The 15,265-nt window shown below is 35.1% G+C and overlaps 1 protein-coding gene across 1 annotated transcript; it reads left to right on the forward strand.

The window, feature by feature from the left end:
• Positions 1–819: 819 nt before the first annotated feature.
• LOC149791351 (uncharacterized) lies at positions 820–12,637 on the forward strand. The gene is made up of 3 exons (XM_089969180.1): positions 820–1,519; positions 7,618–7,761; positions 10,928–12,637. The coding sequence occupies exons 1-3, from the start codon at positions 1,300–1,302 to the stop codon at positions 11,089–11,091; spliced, it is 528 nt and encodes a 175-aa protein (XP_089825306.1). The 5' UTR covers positions 820–1,299; the 3' UTR covers positions 11,092–12,637.
• Positions 12,638–15,265: the final 2,628 nt, after the last annotated feature.

Genomic DNA, 15,265 nt, shown 5'->3' on the forward strand with positions numbered 1-15,265 from the left:
TCACTGGGCCTCTGTTAGTATAAACAATGATAATCCGTTTCGTTTTATTGTCACTGGGCCTCTGTCAGTATAAACAACGATAATCCATTTCGTTTTATTGTCACTGGGCCTCTGTTAGTATAAACAATGATAATTCGTTTCGTTTTATTGTCACTGCGTTCCTATCAGTCTAAACATGGCTAATACCTTTATATGCTACTTATCGAAATTTTGTTTACTTTTAATTTGCTTTTATTACTTACAGAAAATCTAAGATGGTTTCAATTTCAATCACAGCGTTTCATCAGAACTAATGAGTACTTTAATTGCCTTGAGTGTGTTTATACATGACCTGAAGCAATTCAAAGTGGTACAAGCAATACTCCCGAATTTTATTTATGTCATATTAATGTTTATATTCTCATTTGTAATAATGACCAAGTTCCAAGCCGTTTTCCGTTGTATTCTATCTCATTATAACTCTGCTTCCACCAAAAATGTATCGAAATTATAAATGGAGTAATATAATATATGTTTATGTGACGTGATTTTGTCTCCATCTCATCCTCCTCTCGTCAGTCGACATTTGTGAAAGGAAGGACATTTTAGTAGCTTTCTTGCCTCTAACAGATTATTTTTCATTTGAAATGAAAAATAGAGATACATAATTAGGTTTATAATGTATTTCAGGCACCTGCATTGATATAAAAGGCAAACGTACTCCATTAAAAGCTAAGTAGATGCTGCCGCTATTTCGTTATCCATGTATTAAGCGCGCTACATTTCATTTGGTGGTCTTTTGATGTTCGTCGCTACGATGGGTGATTTGGAATTGATTGATTGAAGTAGTCAAACTGGAGAGAACAAGATAGTTTCCCGGGTGACACGAACAACAAATACCACATGGTTTGCTACCATGGAGACCAAACACAAGATGATAAATAGGTCTGGATTCAATAACTGGAAGCATAATCTGTGACTAGGTTAACTAGATTCGTGGGAAGATTCTATCTTCATCGGTCAACTGCGTTCGACATTGAGAAATTACAATTTTTAATAGATTGCCACTAACACGAGGAATTACTTATATTATCCGCTAACTGAGTAAAATTCGGCTATCTCACAGAAAAACTGTTTCAACGACACTCAAACAAGTTGGAGTCATCGATTATCAACAACGTAAATCCTTACTATAGACATTCTGTTCAGCTGGATTCATCCGACAAGAGAATCTGTTTGGCTATAAAAAAGTGACATAATCTCAGACATAAAAATATTCCACTCCCTTAATATCTGAGGAAGACATTGCAAAGTTCTAGAATGGGATTCGGCGACACGTCACTGCTGTGCAAGATCGTGTTTATTTTGTTGATTCTATGTTTCATTATTGACCTGATCGGATTTGCCATTCCTTTCTGGTACTCGAAGGAATACACTATCTTAGGAGCAAATGTCAAGAGCTACGGTGGACTGTGGGATTTATGCGGTGAAAGTGGCGTCCTCAAGTCTTGCGGAAGCATACAAGACAACGGCCTGGCAGGTATGGCAGATACTTATTATGGACGTGAATGACGATTAAGAAAATGAAGTTCACAATATTAGAAGATTTTGTCGTCAATGATGATGCTGACTACGGAATGGACAGTATCAAACAAACCACCTAAAACATATTCTCTTAATATCAAGGATAATAACCTATATACAGAAAATTCACATAGGCATCAAGCAAAACCATTAATATTATGGCTGAAAATTGTTGTGAAGGGAGAATACAAAAGCAAAAGATGAATTAGATTTCATTATGTAAACGTTTTGCATGTTAAAGTCTTTCTTTTCATTCAGCTAGAAAGACCCATTTCGATTAAACTCGGTCCTTCCTCTTTGTTATAAAACCCCATTTCGATTAAACTCGTTCCTTCCTCTCTGCTACCAAGCCCTATTTCCACAACAAAGGTAAACCTTGAAATTTGTTGTAGACAAAATATGTTCCTTGGATTTGGTTCTTTACATTGCTGAAGGAAATGGATGAAATGATATAAAATTCTATCTTAGAATAAATTTAAAGATGAAAGTAAAATTATATAATACTATAGTCATTGTTATTCGTTAAGTCTTCTTCGGGCAACTTGTACATTCTTCATGAATGGTTGAATTTCATTGGAAATCAAATATAAACATATTTAAGGGTCTTGGGCTGAATATCAATCAGATTATGCCAGGAATAAATTCCAGACACCTATATGGATGATGTTAGGGTATGCAGTTTCGCATTTATCCTATGTTCAAATTCCAGCTTTCAAATAGAAGTGTAGACCATTGTATTCTATATACTCTGGTTTCCAAACAAGAACATCTTTGAGAAATAAATTATGTATAATGTAAAAGCTTAAATTAATTTCATTTTGATTATTATTGATATATATAATTCCCAGTTATTAGTGTAGGGTTTATACATCCTGGAAAAAGAGAGACATTTTGCAATGATCATAACAAAATCCTCCAGTCATTTCTAAAGTAAATCACTATTACATTATCACAGCATTAAGAATAAAATAAGTGCAGTCCCACATATGAATGATTTCCAAAGCTAGTATTTTAAAAAGCTTTTTCTCAGCATTTTGTGACCGAAGACCGTGAGAGAGATTTTACAATGATTTAACCATCACCACCACCACCATTACCAGCAATAATAATAATAATAATAATAATAATAATAATTATTATTATTATTATTATTAATATTTCTATTATTATTATTATTATTATTCGTCTTCGTCCTCATGGTACGTAATTTGAGAAACTAGAGGATGCACTCAGTCAATTTGCAATAATATTCTCTACTGTTTGCATTATTTTCTCAACATTTCGTCTAAGAGATGAAGGTAGACGAAGAACCTGAACACTCGGTTTGGGTTGATAACAATATGCTAAGCACATGTATAAACTGAACACTCGGTTTGGGTTGATGACAATATACTAAGCATTTGTATAAACTGTATTTCAGGAAATTTTAGAAGAAACATACAAACAATTATTTCCAGTGAAAGCTGGGTATGTGTTTATTTTTAAATGTCATGAAACAGCATGACTGGTTTCAAGCAACGTTTTATGAGTGCTAGAACAGTAGTGTGTATGTGTATTGCATTGCTAACAATAATAACTAAAGTACGCATTGATACCAATAATATCTAATGTTTAATTAGACAACATAAATAAGGACTGGTCAAGGACACATTGGATAATTTTATACAGAGCTTGGTGACAATTAAATGGCTCAATAGGCTTCTTGTGGCCGATAAACTATCTTTAGAATAAAGACCCAGTTAAACTTCGACCTGAACTCTAAGAGGTACCTGTGATTCTCTGATGAAGTGAGCAATCCTTGCTATAAGAATGGGACAAAGGATGAAGTGGGGAATCCTTACTATAAGAATGGGACAAGGGGTTAAGTGGGGACTCTTTGCTATACGAATGGGACAAGGGATGAAGTGGGGAATCTTTACTATACGAATGAGACAAGGGATGAAGTGGGGAATCCTTATTAAAAGAATGGGACAAAGGATGAAATGGGGAATCCTTACAATAAGAATGGGACAAGGGATGTAGTGTGGAATCCTTACAATACGACTGGGACAAGGGATGAAGTGGGGAATCCTTACAATAAGAATGGGACTAGGGATGAAGTGGGGAATCCTTAAAATAAGAATGGGACAAAGGATGAAATGGGGAATCCTTACAATAAGAATGGGACAAAAGATGAAGTGAGCAATCCTTATTATAAGAATGGGACAAGGGATGAAGTGGGGAATCCTTATTATAAGAATGGTACAATGGATGAAATGAGCAATCCTTACAATACAAATGGGACAAGGGATGAAGTGGGGAATCCTTACTGTACGAATGGGACAATGAATGAAGTGGGGAATCCTTACTGTACGAATGGGACAATGGATGAAGTGAGCAATCCTTACTATACAAATGGGACAAGGGATAAAGCGCAAACTCAGATTCAAGTTCTTCTGATTTATTAACAGTTACAACATCATTTTGGTATTCCTTCTAAATAGTAACCCACTGATTTAATATCACAGTGAATTTTGTACAAATATAGTTAATATAAATAAATTATTACGATGTAAGTTGATATAAAAATTTAAAATGTTATCTAAAAACAATAGTCAAATGATAGACTTAGAAAAATTGGACTACATTGTATTATATAAATTCAGTTAACCTCAAACAGAACCTTGAGAAACACTCAGTGGATATAATAATAATAACTAACAAATTGTATGCATCCCTTGAAGAGCACTCAGTGGCTTCGTACTCAATCTTGCATTTCTTCTTCTTATCATCATTATTATTATTATTATAATTATTATTATTTGATTTCCTGGTCTATAGAACCGTGATAAGTATTATTATTATAATAAGGTCGTTAGGAATCACTTGACCTGACCGCATAAGATCCTGCAAATAGTGCCCGATTATAATAAAACTGCTTAGGTAGATGTTTAAGTTACAGTTACCGGTTTAAAACATACACATGATTGAAGGTTTAGATTATACAGATGCATATTCCATAACTTACTTTTAGATCTGTCTGAAGGTTACTAAGAAAAGTTTTTTTTTTCTTTTCCCTGACAATTGATTCTAAAGAGATAAAATTAATATGCATTGCTGATTCGCGAAGAACTGATTACCTTTTGTTAGTGTACTGCGTTATAAAGACTTCTAGTAGAATAGTAACCAACTTACTCACGCACTCTCTAAACGTGTATAACTCTTAGCAAGACCTTCGGACAACTTGACCAGATCCTAGCACAGACACTGACAAGCCCTTTCACATTTCGAGCGCATTTCTACAGATTTCTGAGCGAAAATTATGCCGTTCGCTGGGTAGCAGCCAAATGGAAAATTCTACAAGCACGCGACTGCAAAGGCAACCGAAAACATCGTGAAACATACCTTAATTCATACTTGTGATTAAAAACCTAAATTACTCAGAGTACTAGTTTAGTGTGCTTACAACGAATATATGTCTAAATGGTCAAGATTTGCACACAAAAAAAAGAAAAAAGAAAGGATGGTAGGCCTTTTAATTGACAGAAGTGTTACAAATGTGCCTAAAATGGAAACGAGTCTAATTCCTAGGATAGTTTATACATGGATTCACGGCATAACATAATGAATTCAAAGAGTTCAAGTGGTGATTTATGATGCAACTATACGGGAATATGAAATATACCCAGAAATCAATCCAACTTGGCATTTTATAATGCAGATATTAATGAATAAATAAGCATGGACCGTAAATGCTGACAACACGGACCAATATAGTATTTACTACCGAGATCTTTACGATAAACTTAATTTAAAATTAACCCCCCAGAATACTTCAGGCAATGCTATAAAATTATATTTGAAGATATTAAGAGTGCAGATTGGTTTGGATCCATGAAAAATTGTTGACGAAGATGTTTATTGATGATATTGATAATAAAACCTGTTGACAAGTATAGAACAATTTTTTATTGGCTGGTGGGGTCATATAGGTTCTTAGAAGAATTAAGGTATATCCCATTGGATTTGTTAAGTCGGGTTAGTTATCTTACGATGGGAGATATTTTTCAAAACGACACGTAGGTAGCAGGAGCAAATAGTGTTTTCACTCCTTTTGTTTTTTATATAAACACGTGGAGCTGGGCAATTTTGTATTATTTATTATGTTCTTGTTGCAACACCAGTCCTCAGATGTATTTAATGTTGTTTTTAGTATTATTGGAGAAGAGACATTTGTTTAGATTATTTATTGGAACTACAAAGTGCTCATTTGACTAAAACATTATTCTGGGACTATTCTGAATTATTCAAATGAGTTATGGACAATACCATTATGATACACCAGGACTGTTGGCAGACCAGTACATTCGAGGATCTGAAATTCATCTGGAACATCCGATTCTTTTGAACATGTGTAGCACATTTTTTAAGATTCAGTTTATAATACCGCAAGGTCCTCTTAAAGTTTCATTTTATAACTTTGATAATTAAATTTTTTGTTATGGTTTACAAAACTTGTTTCCCTTGCTTCTTTCTGTAACTTAGTGTATGACATAGAGTTGTAACAATTAATGCACGCTATCAGATGTCTTCCGATATGATCACTGATGACAAAGGAAAATGGATAATTTCACCTTTGTTCGTCCTTCACATGGGCCGTAATTGAGGTGTTTATAACTTTGTTTTAAAATAACCAAACGTCCCTAATAAATACCTGCTTATGTTACCAAATTTGCAAGCCATCAATTACTGAATTTTGTGCTTGGTATATCTGCCATGCTAACAACTTAAGTCTCGGAATGTGCAAATAATTAGTGTGACATCGAAGCATCAAATAATTTTGACATGCCATGTATCCCACCAAGTTAGAGGTTCTATGATTTGTCCTTATAGAATCCCTAGCATTTCTGTCTATTCAATGTCTGAACATATCATCTATCTGATTACTTACATATCTTAATATATATAACCCACCTCCCGAAAAAAGGGAACTAACAAAAATAGGAAAATTATTCAGTCAATCTGAATGTCCTTTGTCATTTTATGTTCTACAAGCAAGACTGAATACAATCGTGGACGAATCTCTTAGTTGCAGGAGGATGAGGAGAAATAACGGATAGGATGATGGGATGTCAATATCCTTTTCATCTGATAGTATCACACAAAATCAATTTGCTCTGGTTTTTTTTCAGCGTCTATAACAACTTTTAGTACCTGTCTACTTATGAGAAAGCTTATATTACAAAACGTAAAAGATGTACAGATACAGCAGTTTAGAAAACTTAAGAAAACTTAAATCATATCAATACAGACTGAAGATACTTTAACTAAACGTATATGATATGGTCTATATTATCATATACCTCTGAGGATGTCCTTATGACCTCATGGGTATTCTTGATGAATTTGAGGTACTCAATATGCAATTTACTTAATATACTGGAGGTAGTCGACATCAACTCATGCATATACTTGAGTTGGAGGAAGTCAATTGCAGCTCAGAAAATACTACAATGCTACATAGTCAAAAGGGTTTATATCCTACCATCAAGGAATTGCCATAAAAGTGAAACGTCTATCAAATAACTCATCGCACTTTTAGTTTTACCTCCACCAGGCTTCAAAATATTGTGGCTTTATCATGAATGAACAATTTAATCCAAGGGATATTTGAGACGAATAGACAATGAAGACGACCAACAGAAAAGTCGAAACAATATAAATAGAAGAGACTTATGAGTTAGTAAGAGGCCGAAGAAAACTTAGATGTTTCAATGTTACTTAAAGATTGGCCTTTCGTAACAAATGTGTCGCAATCAGGTTTACGATTATCCGTAGCAACCAAAAATATATGTCAGTATTATCTTAGATTATATGTATCACGTGATCAAAGTAGTTTTAACTTCCAAATAACAATAATTGTGTAATACATATCTTTGTCAAAGTATGTCATTGTGAAACGGTACACTTCCCAAATAAACAACAGCAAACAAAAGAACACAAAAGGAAATAATAATTGTGTTGATTTTAATTCTTACTACATCTTTAACTACCGTTTTTGTTTTGTATTTATAGACTGGTTCCGAGCTGTACGGGCTTTCTCAATCCTGTCATGGCTGTTTTTCCTAGCGGCGCTGGTTGTAGTCATCGTCTTCATGTTCTTCATGTCTGGCAAGAAAGTACTGTACCTTGTAGCTGTCTGCTTGAGCTTCGCGGGAGGTAGGTCAATCCCCCACCCCCAAATTAGCACTTCTATGATTATTAACTGCTTAAGTTTAGTATTTCGTCAGTATAACCACAGTGGTACAGTCATGAATGGAAATGATAAGTAAATGATATGAAGTGAAAATCATCCAATCAAGTCTGAATGTATAGTACATATTAAAATCACACACACACACACACACACACACATATATATATATATATATATATATATATATATATATATATATATATATATATATATATATATATATATATATTGGTTTCCACGAAAAGAACATCATCGTATTGCAAGTTTAGTGTACGTTACTCCAAATTTGTTTCAACTTAGTAAAGTGCGCATCCCATCATCAATCGCAATGCAGACGATGTGGTTTGTTTAAGCGTCCAATAAATAAATCCCAAAATAAAATGTTAGTCAAACAATTAGTAAGACCTTAGCTAAATTATACTTATGACGATGCCACTTTATTGCCACATTACTATTAACTCATCGATTTAAAACCTACTACTCCACTTTACTTTCTGAAATGTCGCACGCATTTATTTCACCATTGGAATCAGAAAGTAGATTCTGTATGTCACGTCACCTTCCTTTTTGTTCTCATTTATTTTGCTTCCGAGTGTATTAAACTTGACTTCATTTAATTATCTCATCCTCCTGGCAAATTGATTCGTGGACTATGAGTCGCCAACAAAATGCACAGTTACGTTGACATTTGTTAGAAGATAGTCACAACGAAGTATTAACGGTTGTTTAATTTGATGAAGTGTCGATTACTAAAGAGCATCATTCATATGAATGCAAATAAATATTTGTTTTAAAAAAATAATAAAGTAGCTTTGACACGAGTGGCTGATCCACTCAACCAAAGTTAAAGGTCATTTTGAATCAGGCGGAAGTGAACCTTTAGGATGTATCAGCTTCATTCATTTTTAACAAGGGATTATAATACCGACGCTAAAAACAGAAAAGAGGTACATCAAAAATTCACACTCTAGCAACAAGAAGTCCCCCCCCCCACCAATGTTTTATTTTCACACGACTTGTTCTACGTTTTCTCCGCTAATGATGATGCCTGACAACCCAGTTTAAGACGAGTGTTTCCCAGTTTGCATATAAAATGGAGACCCACTCCTAAAGTAACCTTCACTCCGTATAGGAGGATTTATACACATACCGTTAGTAAAAGTATTTATATATTTGTTAGGATCTTTTCCCAGACATCATTTAGGAGGAGTAACGAGATGATGAAAAATATAAAACGGATAGGATTTGATTGAGAGACTTCACTCCGGTATGCATCTACCACTATAAGTGATAATAGGTTTGTGTACAAAGAAAAAGGATATGTTCTGCTAGGTCTACATTATGCCACTGTGTACAACACTACGCGATGTTTTCCTTCACATTCGAGTTTAAAGGGTATAAAACATTGCGTTCGCCAGTTTTGTCATTCATCGTTACTTATGCATAGAAGAAGACTGGCTAGCTAGGACAATAAAGAGGAGACTCAAAGCACCTCTATAGGTCCATGAGAAAGAAAAAGGACAGAAGGGAATTGTTTCAGCTGAATCAAACTGGACGAGGGTGAAAGAGCAAATGAGGCAGAGAGGAAAATTATTCCTCAAGAAAAGTAAGCGGATTGACAAGCCTCATTTTAGCCTCAGAACCTGCTTCATCGGACGAACTGAGTACTTGGGCGAGATGTATTCTTCTTGTAGAGTTGGGCCCTAGGGGATGCGGTTGTCGTAGATATTGATAAATACCCATGATCCTGAATATAACCTACAATCTGTTTGCGAGGTCACCAGAGCCTCTTCGGCAAGAGAGATACTCTTCAAATTCTTTGCCGCTCAATGTGCTTAATGATTTTATGTTTAAGAATGTGTATGTGCGTTTCTGTCTGTTTTCACAACTACCTACAATTTCAAAACCCTTTCTACCACTTCTTGTGTGTGATAGTATATTTGTGGGCATATTATGTCTATAAACACCCCTGCCCATGCTTATGTACGATTGTGTGTAATTGTATCCCCCCATCTTGTATATCCTACCTACCCTTCTCGTTGGATGGTCGGTACGTTTCTTTTTTCACTACACACGACCTGTTGAATATTACGTGTGTATGTTGATAGTGATCAAAAGAGGTGTTGGATAGTAATACAAAAATGAGTCGTGGATATTACTAAAACTGTTGGTTTTGGATAGTAATTTGTTCCTATGCCGTTTTAAATAAGGAAGCGTAATGTTACATTCCTTTAGAGGCCTTAAGCGATACATATTGCTGTAACCTATCGCAGTTGTAATAGCCATACAAAATAAGATAAAATCGAGTGGGAGACCATGTATATCGTAGGATAGGGAAACAAAATGGATATTGCTAATGAAATAGAAGGCGCCTTAGCGCCCGATTTGTTCCAGTCATGACCAGTTCATTCCCTCACCTAAAGGCATAGCAGGGTTCACAGTGGAAAGTGTTGTGTAACTGATATGTCATATGACTGCGTTTTTTTTTTTCCGATTTGTTTACATCATTCGATCTCATTTTTAATCCCGTATCAAAGATATTTCCGTCAGGCGCCTTTTACACCATAACTATCGTTTTCCTTATAAACTTGCTTTCACTGGGACATAGTCGCATTGTATTATAATGAGTGAAAACCCCAATGCCGGCGTTTTTCCTATGTCCACCATTATTCCAGTCTAACTAAAGTTTGAATAGAAGGAACTCATTTGTTAATAAAACTATCTAACATGAACCGTTCTTTGAAATAATCAAGATGTCTTGTGTAAACGACGTACAAATATTCACTTTATAATTAAGTGGTGCCACAACACCCGTCAATTAGCGTTTCTTTTTTTAATAGCAGAATATACAATCATGCTGATTTCTAATGTTCTTTTATCACTAATCTAAGTTATAAATTATTAGTTATTGCTGAGAGCTGATTCGTTTATGTATTGTGTATAAAACTTTAACAGAAGTTCTTTTTAAAAATGGCGAGCTTGAATGTCATTTCCTTATTGAAAAGAAAAGCAAAATATTAATGTTTTAAGGTTATATAATGGCTGAAATGGTTACGAATAACATTTCGATTGTTGTTACTCTATTAATTTCCAATTATAATAAACTTTTTCCACTTTTTTCTTCTGAAGCATTCTGCGCCTTGATAGCCTTTGCTGTTTACGCCGGGCAGTCGAGTGGAGTTCTTAAGGAGTACAGCGCCTCGTTCGCTTTGACCATTATATCGTTCATCCTTGGGCTCATAATCGGCGTTCTTGGTATCCTAGACTACCTCGGGGTCGTCGGTGGAAAGTAGAGGGTGCAACGATCAGGAAACGTTCTTTCTGAGGATTTGTGCAACATCTTTAAAATCCGATTAACGTTTGTGCTCATCTTTTAGATGCAGCATTTACATTTACATCGCTGTAAATGCTTCTAATCTTCGTACATAGATGAACTACTACATAATACTGAATTTGTATCAAATTTACATATTTAATCTTTTCTACCTTGGTTAACTTTATACGTAGGGAATATCTGGGCCACCCTATCTTTTTTGTTTAAATTGGATTCACACTTTTCAGATACATTCGCTTTCTGGAGAACAAATTAACAAGAAATTTAAGGAAATTTTAATACACACCTGTATCAGTTTTAATACAAACATACATACATACATACATACATACATACATACATACATACATACATACATACATACATACATATAGACAGACAGACAGACAGAAAGACAGACATGCATATATACATATATACATACATTGTGTGTTGAGGAAGGTTGCCGTCAAATGATATGCACGATCTCTTTGTTCTATCTTGAAACGACGTACATGATATGTTATCAAAATTGAGATATAGCTGTAAAGTATTTCTGATATATTAAACAGATTAGAAGCCTATCCTCCACCCCCATTTCGAATAACTGGTAGTCATAAACTGGGTACAATTGATGATTTGAATAAACGCACTTTAGTTCTGTTCTCGATTTCTAATTTAAAATATTCTGTTGTCGTATCTTACTAATAAAGATTAACAGAAAAACGTGAGATACGGAACAAATGGAAGAGTGATATGTGAATAATTTGGATATAGATAGTGAAAACAAAAAGAACAAGAACAAATAACAAGTTTTAGGGATCTGCAATCTAATTTTCAGGGGTGGGGTGACAGGTTTTTCATTCGAGCAAAACAATATTATATTTTTTAACTAATATATAATGGCTAAAATTGTTAATCTGCCCATAAAGCAGTGCATCGACCCCCCCCCAGCCCCTAAACATATAATGGTTGGTCCCTTCAGCTTGTAATCCAAACCCTGCATAAAACGACTGCACTATAGTTGATAGCATCTCAGAATTAGAACATCAAGGTAAGGGTTTTCGATCAGTTGCATAAAGTGAAGGGTCAAAAGCGGTACTCTCTGTACGAACTGTTATTTTTGCCGGATTTTTTAAATCTTTGCCATTTTGCCAGATTTATTTATTGACCTGTTTAGTAGACGTATGTTTCATTTTTGAATATTAGTATATGCTTTAATTATATCATGTAATTTATTCTATGCCAATTAAAGATTTGAATCGAATGTGATAAAGAATAAGTACAAGACAAGGAAGACCAGATAATGACAACTTATGTGATGTAGCTGTGTATGCTTATCATTTTAGCCTTTTAGAATATAGTAAATGTAGTAAGCAGAATGAAAGGGAGTCTCTGAGCTAGCCCGTCTTTTGTAATTTTCTTATAAGCCATTGCAAAATATTTATAAAATTGTTTTATATTATAATTCTCAGCATTGTGCCATCTTGGATATAAAAAATGTATTAAAATTTATTTTTTAATAATTTTTGCTTTTCTGTTCTGTATAATGTTTAGACCACACCCGATGCCCGGATCATTCAACATGCTGTCTGTCTGTCTGTTTGTCTGTCTGTCTGTCTCTCTCTCTCTCTCTCTCTGTATATATATATATATATATATATATATATATATATATATATATATATATATATATATATATATATATATATATATGTGTGTGTTTCTGAATCGATGCTCGAAAGATCAATTCTCTTTGTTGCATCAAATTACACGTTTAACATGCGGAAACTACTTAACCCTTTTTTGCCACAAAGCAAGTCCTATTCAGATATTCATCGGAGTAGGTGCGCAAGTTTGAAAGGCGAGGCACATACAATGAAATGTTGTATAAAACAAATTTAGTGTGTAACGAAAAGAGTCAGGTCAGCATATATCTGATCTAGCGGCACAATATACGATTTACTTGAACTCGTGACCTTACAGGATGAAATTATTCAGGCCCTAATGCAGGAAAAGAAAATGGTCGTTCTCTCTCTCTCTCTCTCTCTCTCTCTCTCTCGTAGAAGTGGCAAAATGATACATCAGCACGATACTAAAATACTGTGTCGTATCGATGAACGCAGGCCTCTTGTTTTAGCAGTTCCGTAAGTCTGATATCAGACGCAAACCTTACTCATATTTACAGATTTTACATTGTATCTTTTTGTGTTCTCCAATTGGGCTGCTAAGACTTTTTTTTTTTACAAATCAAATACGATGCCGATCTTGCTTACGGTCAAGCAAGATTAATCCTGGAATTAATGCGGTCAGCTGGTTGGAGGACCCCGTCCAAGACAAACTGAATGCCAGTTGGTGGGCAATTTTGGCAGAGGATGATAGGCCAGTCATGCGCCACCTTGAGGCCGGCTCAAAACTAACTTTAAAATACAGACTTGCTACTCATTTAAAATAAAACTGGTGATTGATCATATGCGATAATTATAAAATGTAAATTGTTCATTTATATACTTATATGCGATTGTTCTTTATATTATTTAATAAATCAAGGTTTGCAGAAGAAAAGAAATGTTTGCTGCAAAAAGTACACGTCAGGTTATAATATGAAAAACAGTCATGTGCAGCCGATCAGGTACCGCAGAAGTTTGCAATAAAAAAGTTGCAGCTTTAGGGAATGGTGGCATGATTCCTATAGCGTGTAGTGTTTATGGATGGGGTGCAAGGTGAGGTCTTCGTGCCCTAGATGAATGACAAAAGCAAGACGCGGGAGGAAGTAATCTGAGTGGGTGATAATCGAGCCAAAAGGAACTAAATTTCAATTTAGTCATTTCCCAAAGTTAAAGTTAAGTTTGTTTGATAATAGAAAGACGCGTGAAGACGCTGATTTAGCGAATTATAATAGACCTAAAGGAAAATAAATATTAATTTTGAAAATCCTTAATGCTGAATACAAGTTTGTAGGTAATGGATAAAGCAGTGAATAAACGCACAATACGGGTGCAAAGGCGGGTAATTATCCCACCCCCTGCTGTATGAAATTGGACCGTATGCTCTTTGTGTGCCAGTTCCACGGCCATTTCCAAGTCAACGCACCAAGCCTATTCCATACATAAATTTGACGAATTGATGCACTAAATACTTAATTATGTGCAGCCAGAGACAGCAAAAGCAGCCGAAAAGCATTAGGTAAAAAACGCAAGAAATTACCAGCATTTGTTGTAAAGCCAGGAGTTAAAGAAAATGCTGTAGTAAAAGTCTGTCACGTTATAGTGCAACTCCCGCCCCATCCCCCAAAATGAATTACATAATAAATAACAAAACTAAAGAAAACAAGAAAAGTAAAGAAAAAGAAAATTATTGGCTTGAATTCAACGCCCAGCCATTTATTAACTCATACCTCTGGTACAGATAGTATGGAATCTGGACATTTCTGAATCCTAGAAATGCAACACTTATTTAGGGTGTCGATGGGCTGACACGTCTCATACTAACTGACGACGAGATGGTCAAATGTTCTCGCTATCACTTTTCTCTTTTCTATCTTGGAAATTCCATGCCAAACTTTTCACTGGATTCACAGTGAGAACACAAATTCATGATATATAGGTGGAATTAAGAGAAAACATTATGCTTATTTCCATACGTAAGTATATAGGAATGTTGGTTAGATTTTGTCAAGTGCTCATACGGAATTATTACTAACCCCGGAGAAGGACGGACAATTAAAAGGTTAAATAGCTCCGAGCCCGGCATCAGCAAAGCCGATGGTCTAGGTGTACAAAATATAAAATATTAAGTTGAATTGTTTAACAATTTAATAATTATATCTCGGTATTCAACAACTGCAGGACATTTTGTTAGTGCGATTGCTTTCAATCAATACAAGACCTATCCGAATTGCCGTTAATTCTGCACGCGAAATTAAAGGTGCGAATGTTTCCTTCTCGTGTCCCTTCTATGTTGCTCATCTGTAACTTCCGCCTTGTTATCCTTGTCGGTACTTCCGATATCATTGTTTCCGTTCTCCCGGCCCTCCGTGTCAGAATTTCTGGTTCCATTGTTTCTTTTCTCCCGGCCTTCCTTGTCGGCACTTCCAGTACCCTTGTTTCCGTTCTACCAGCCGTACTTTTGGTAGCCTTGTTCTGTCTCCCGGC

The sequence above is a fragment of the Sinohyriopsis cumingii genome, chromosome 9 (genome assembly GCF_028554795.1).
Source record: "Sinohyriopsis cumingii isolate HCF-2022 chromosome 9, ASM2855479v2, whole genome shotgun sequence".
NCBI classification, from domain to species: domain Eukaryota; kingdom Metazoa; phylum Mollusca; class Bivalvia; order Unionida; family Unionidae; genus Sinohyriopsis; species Sinohyriopsis cumingii.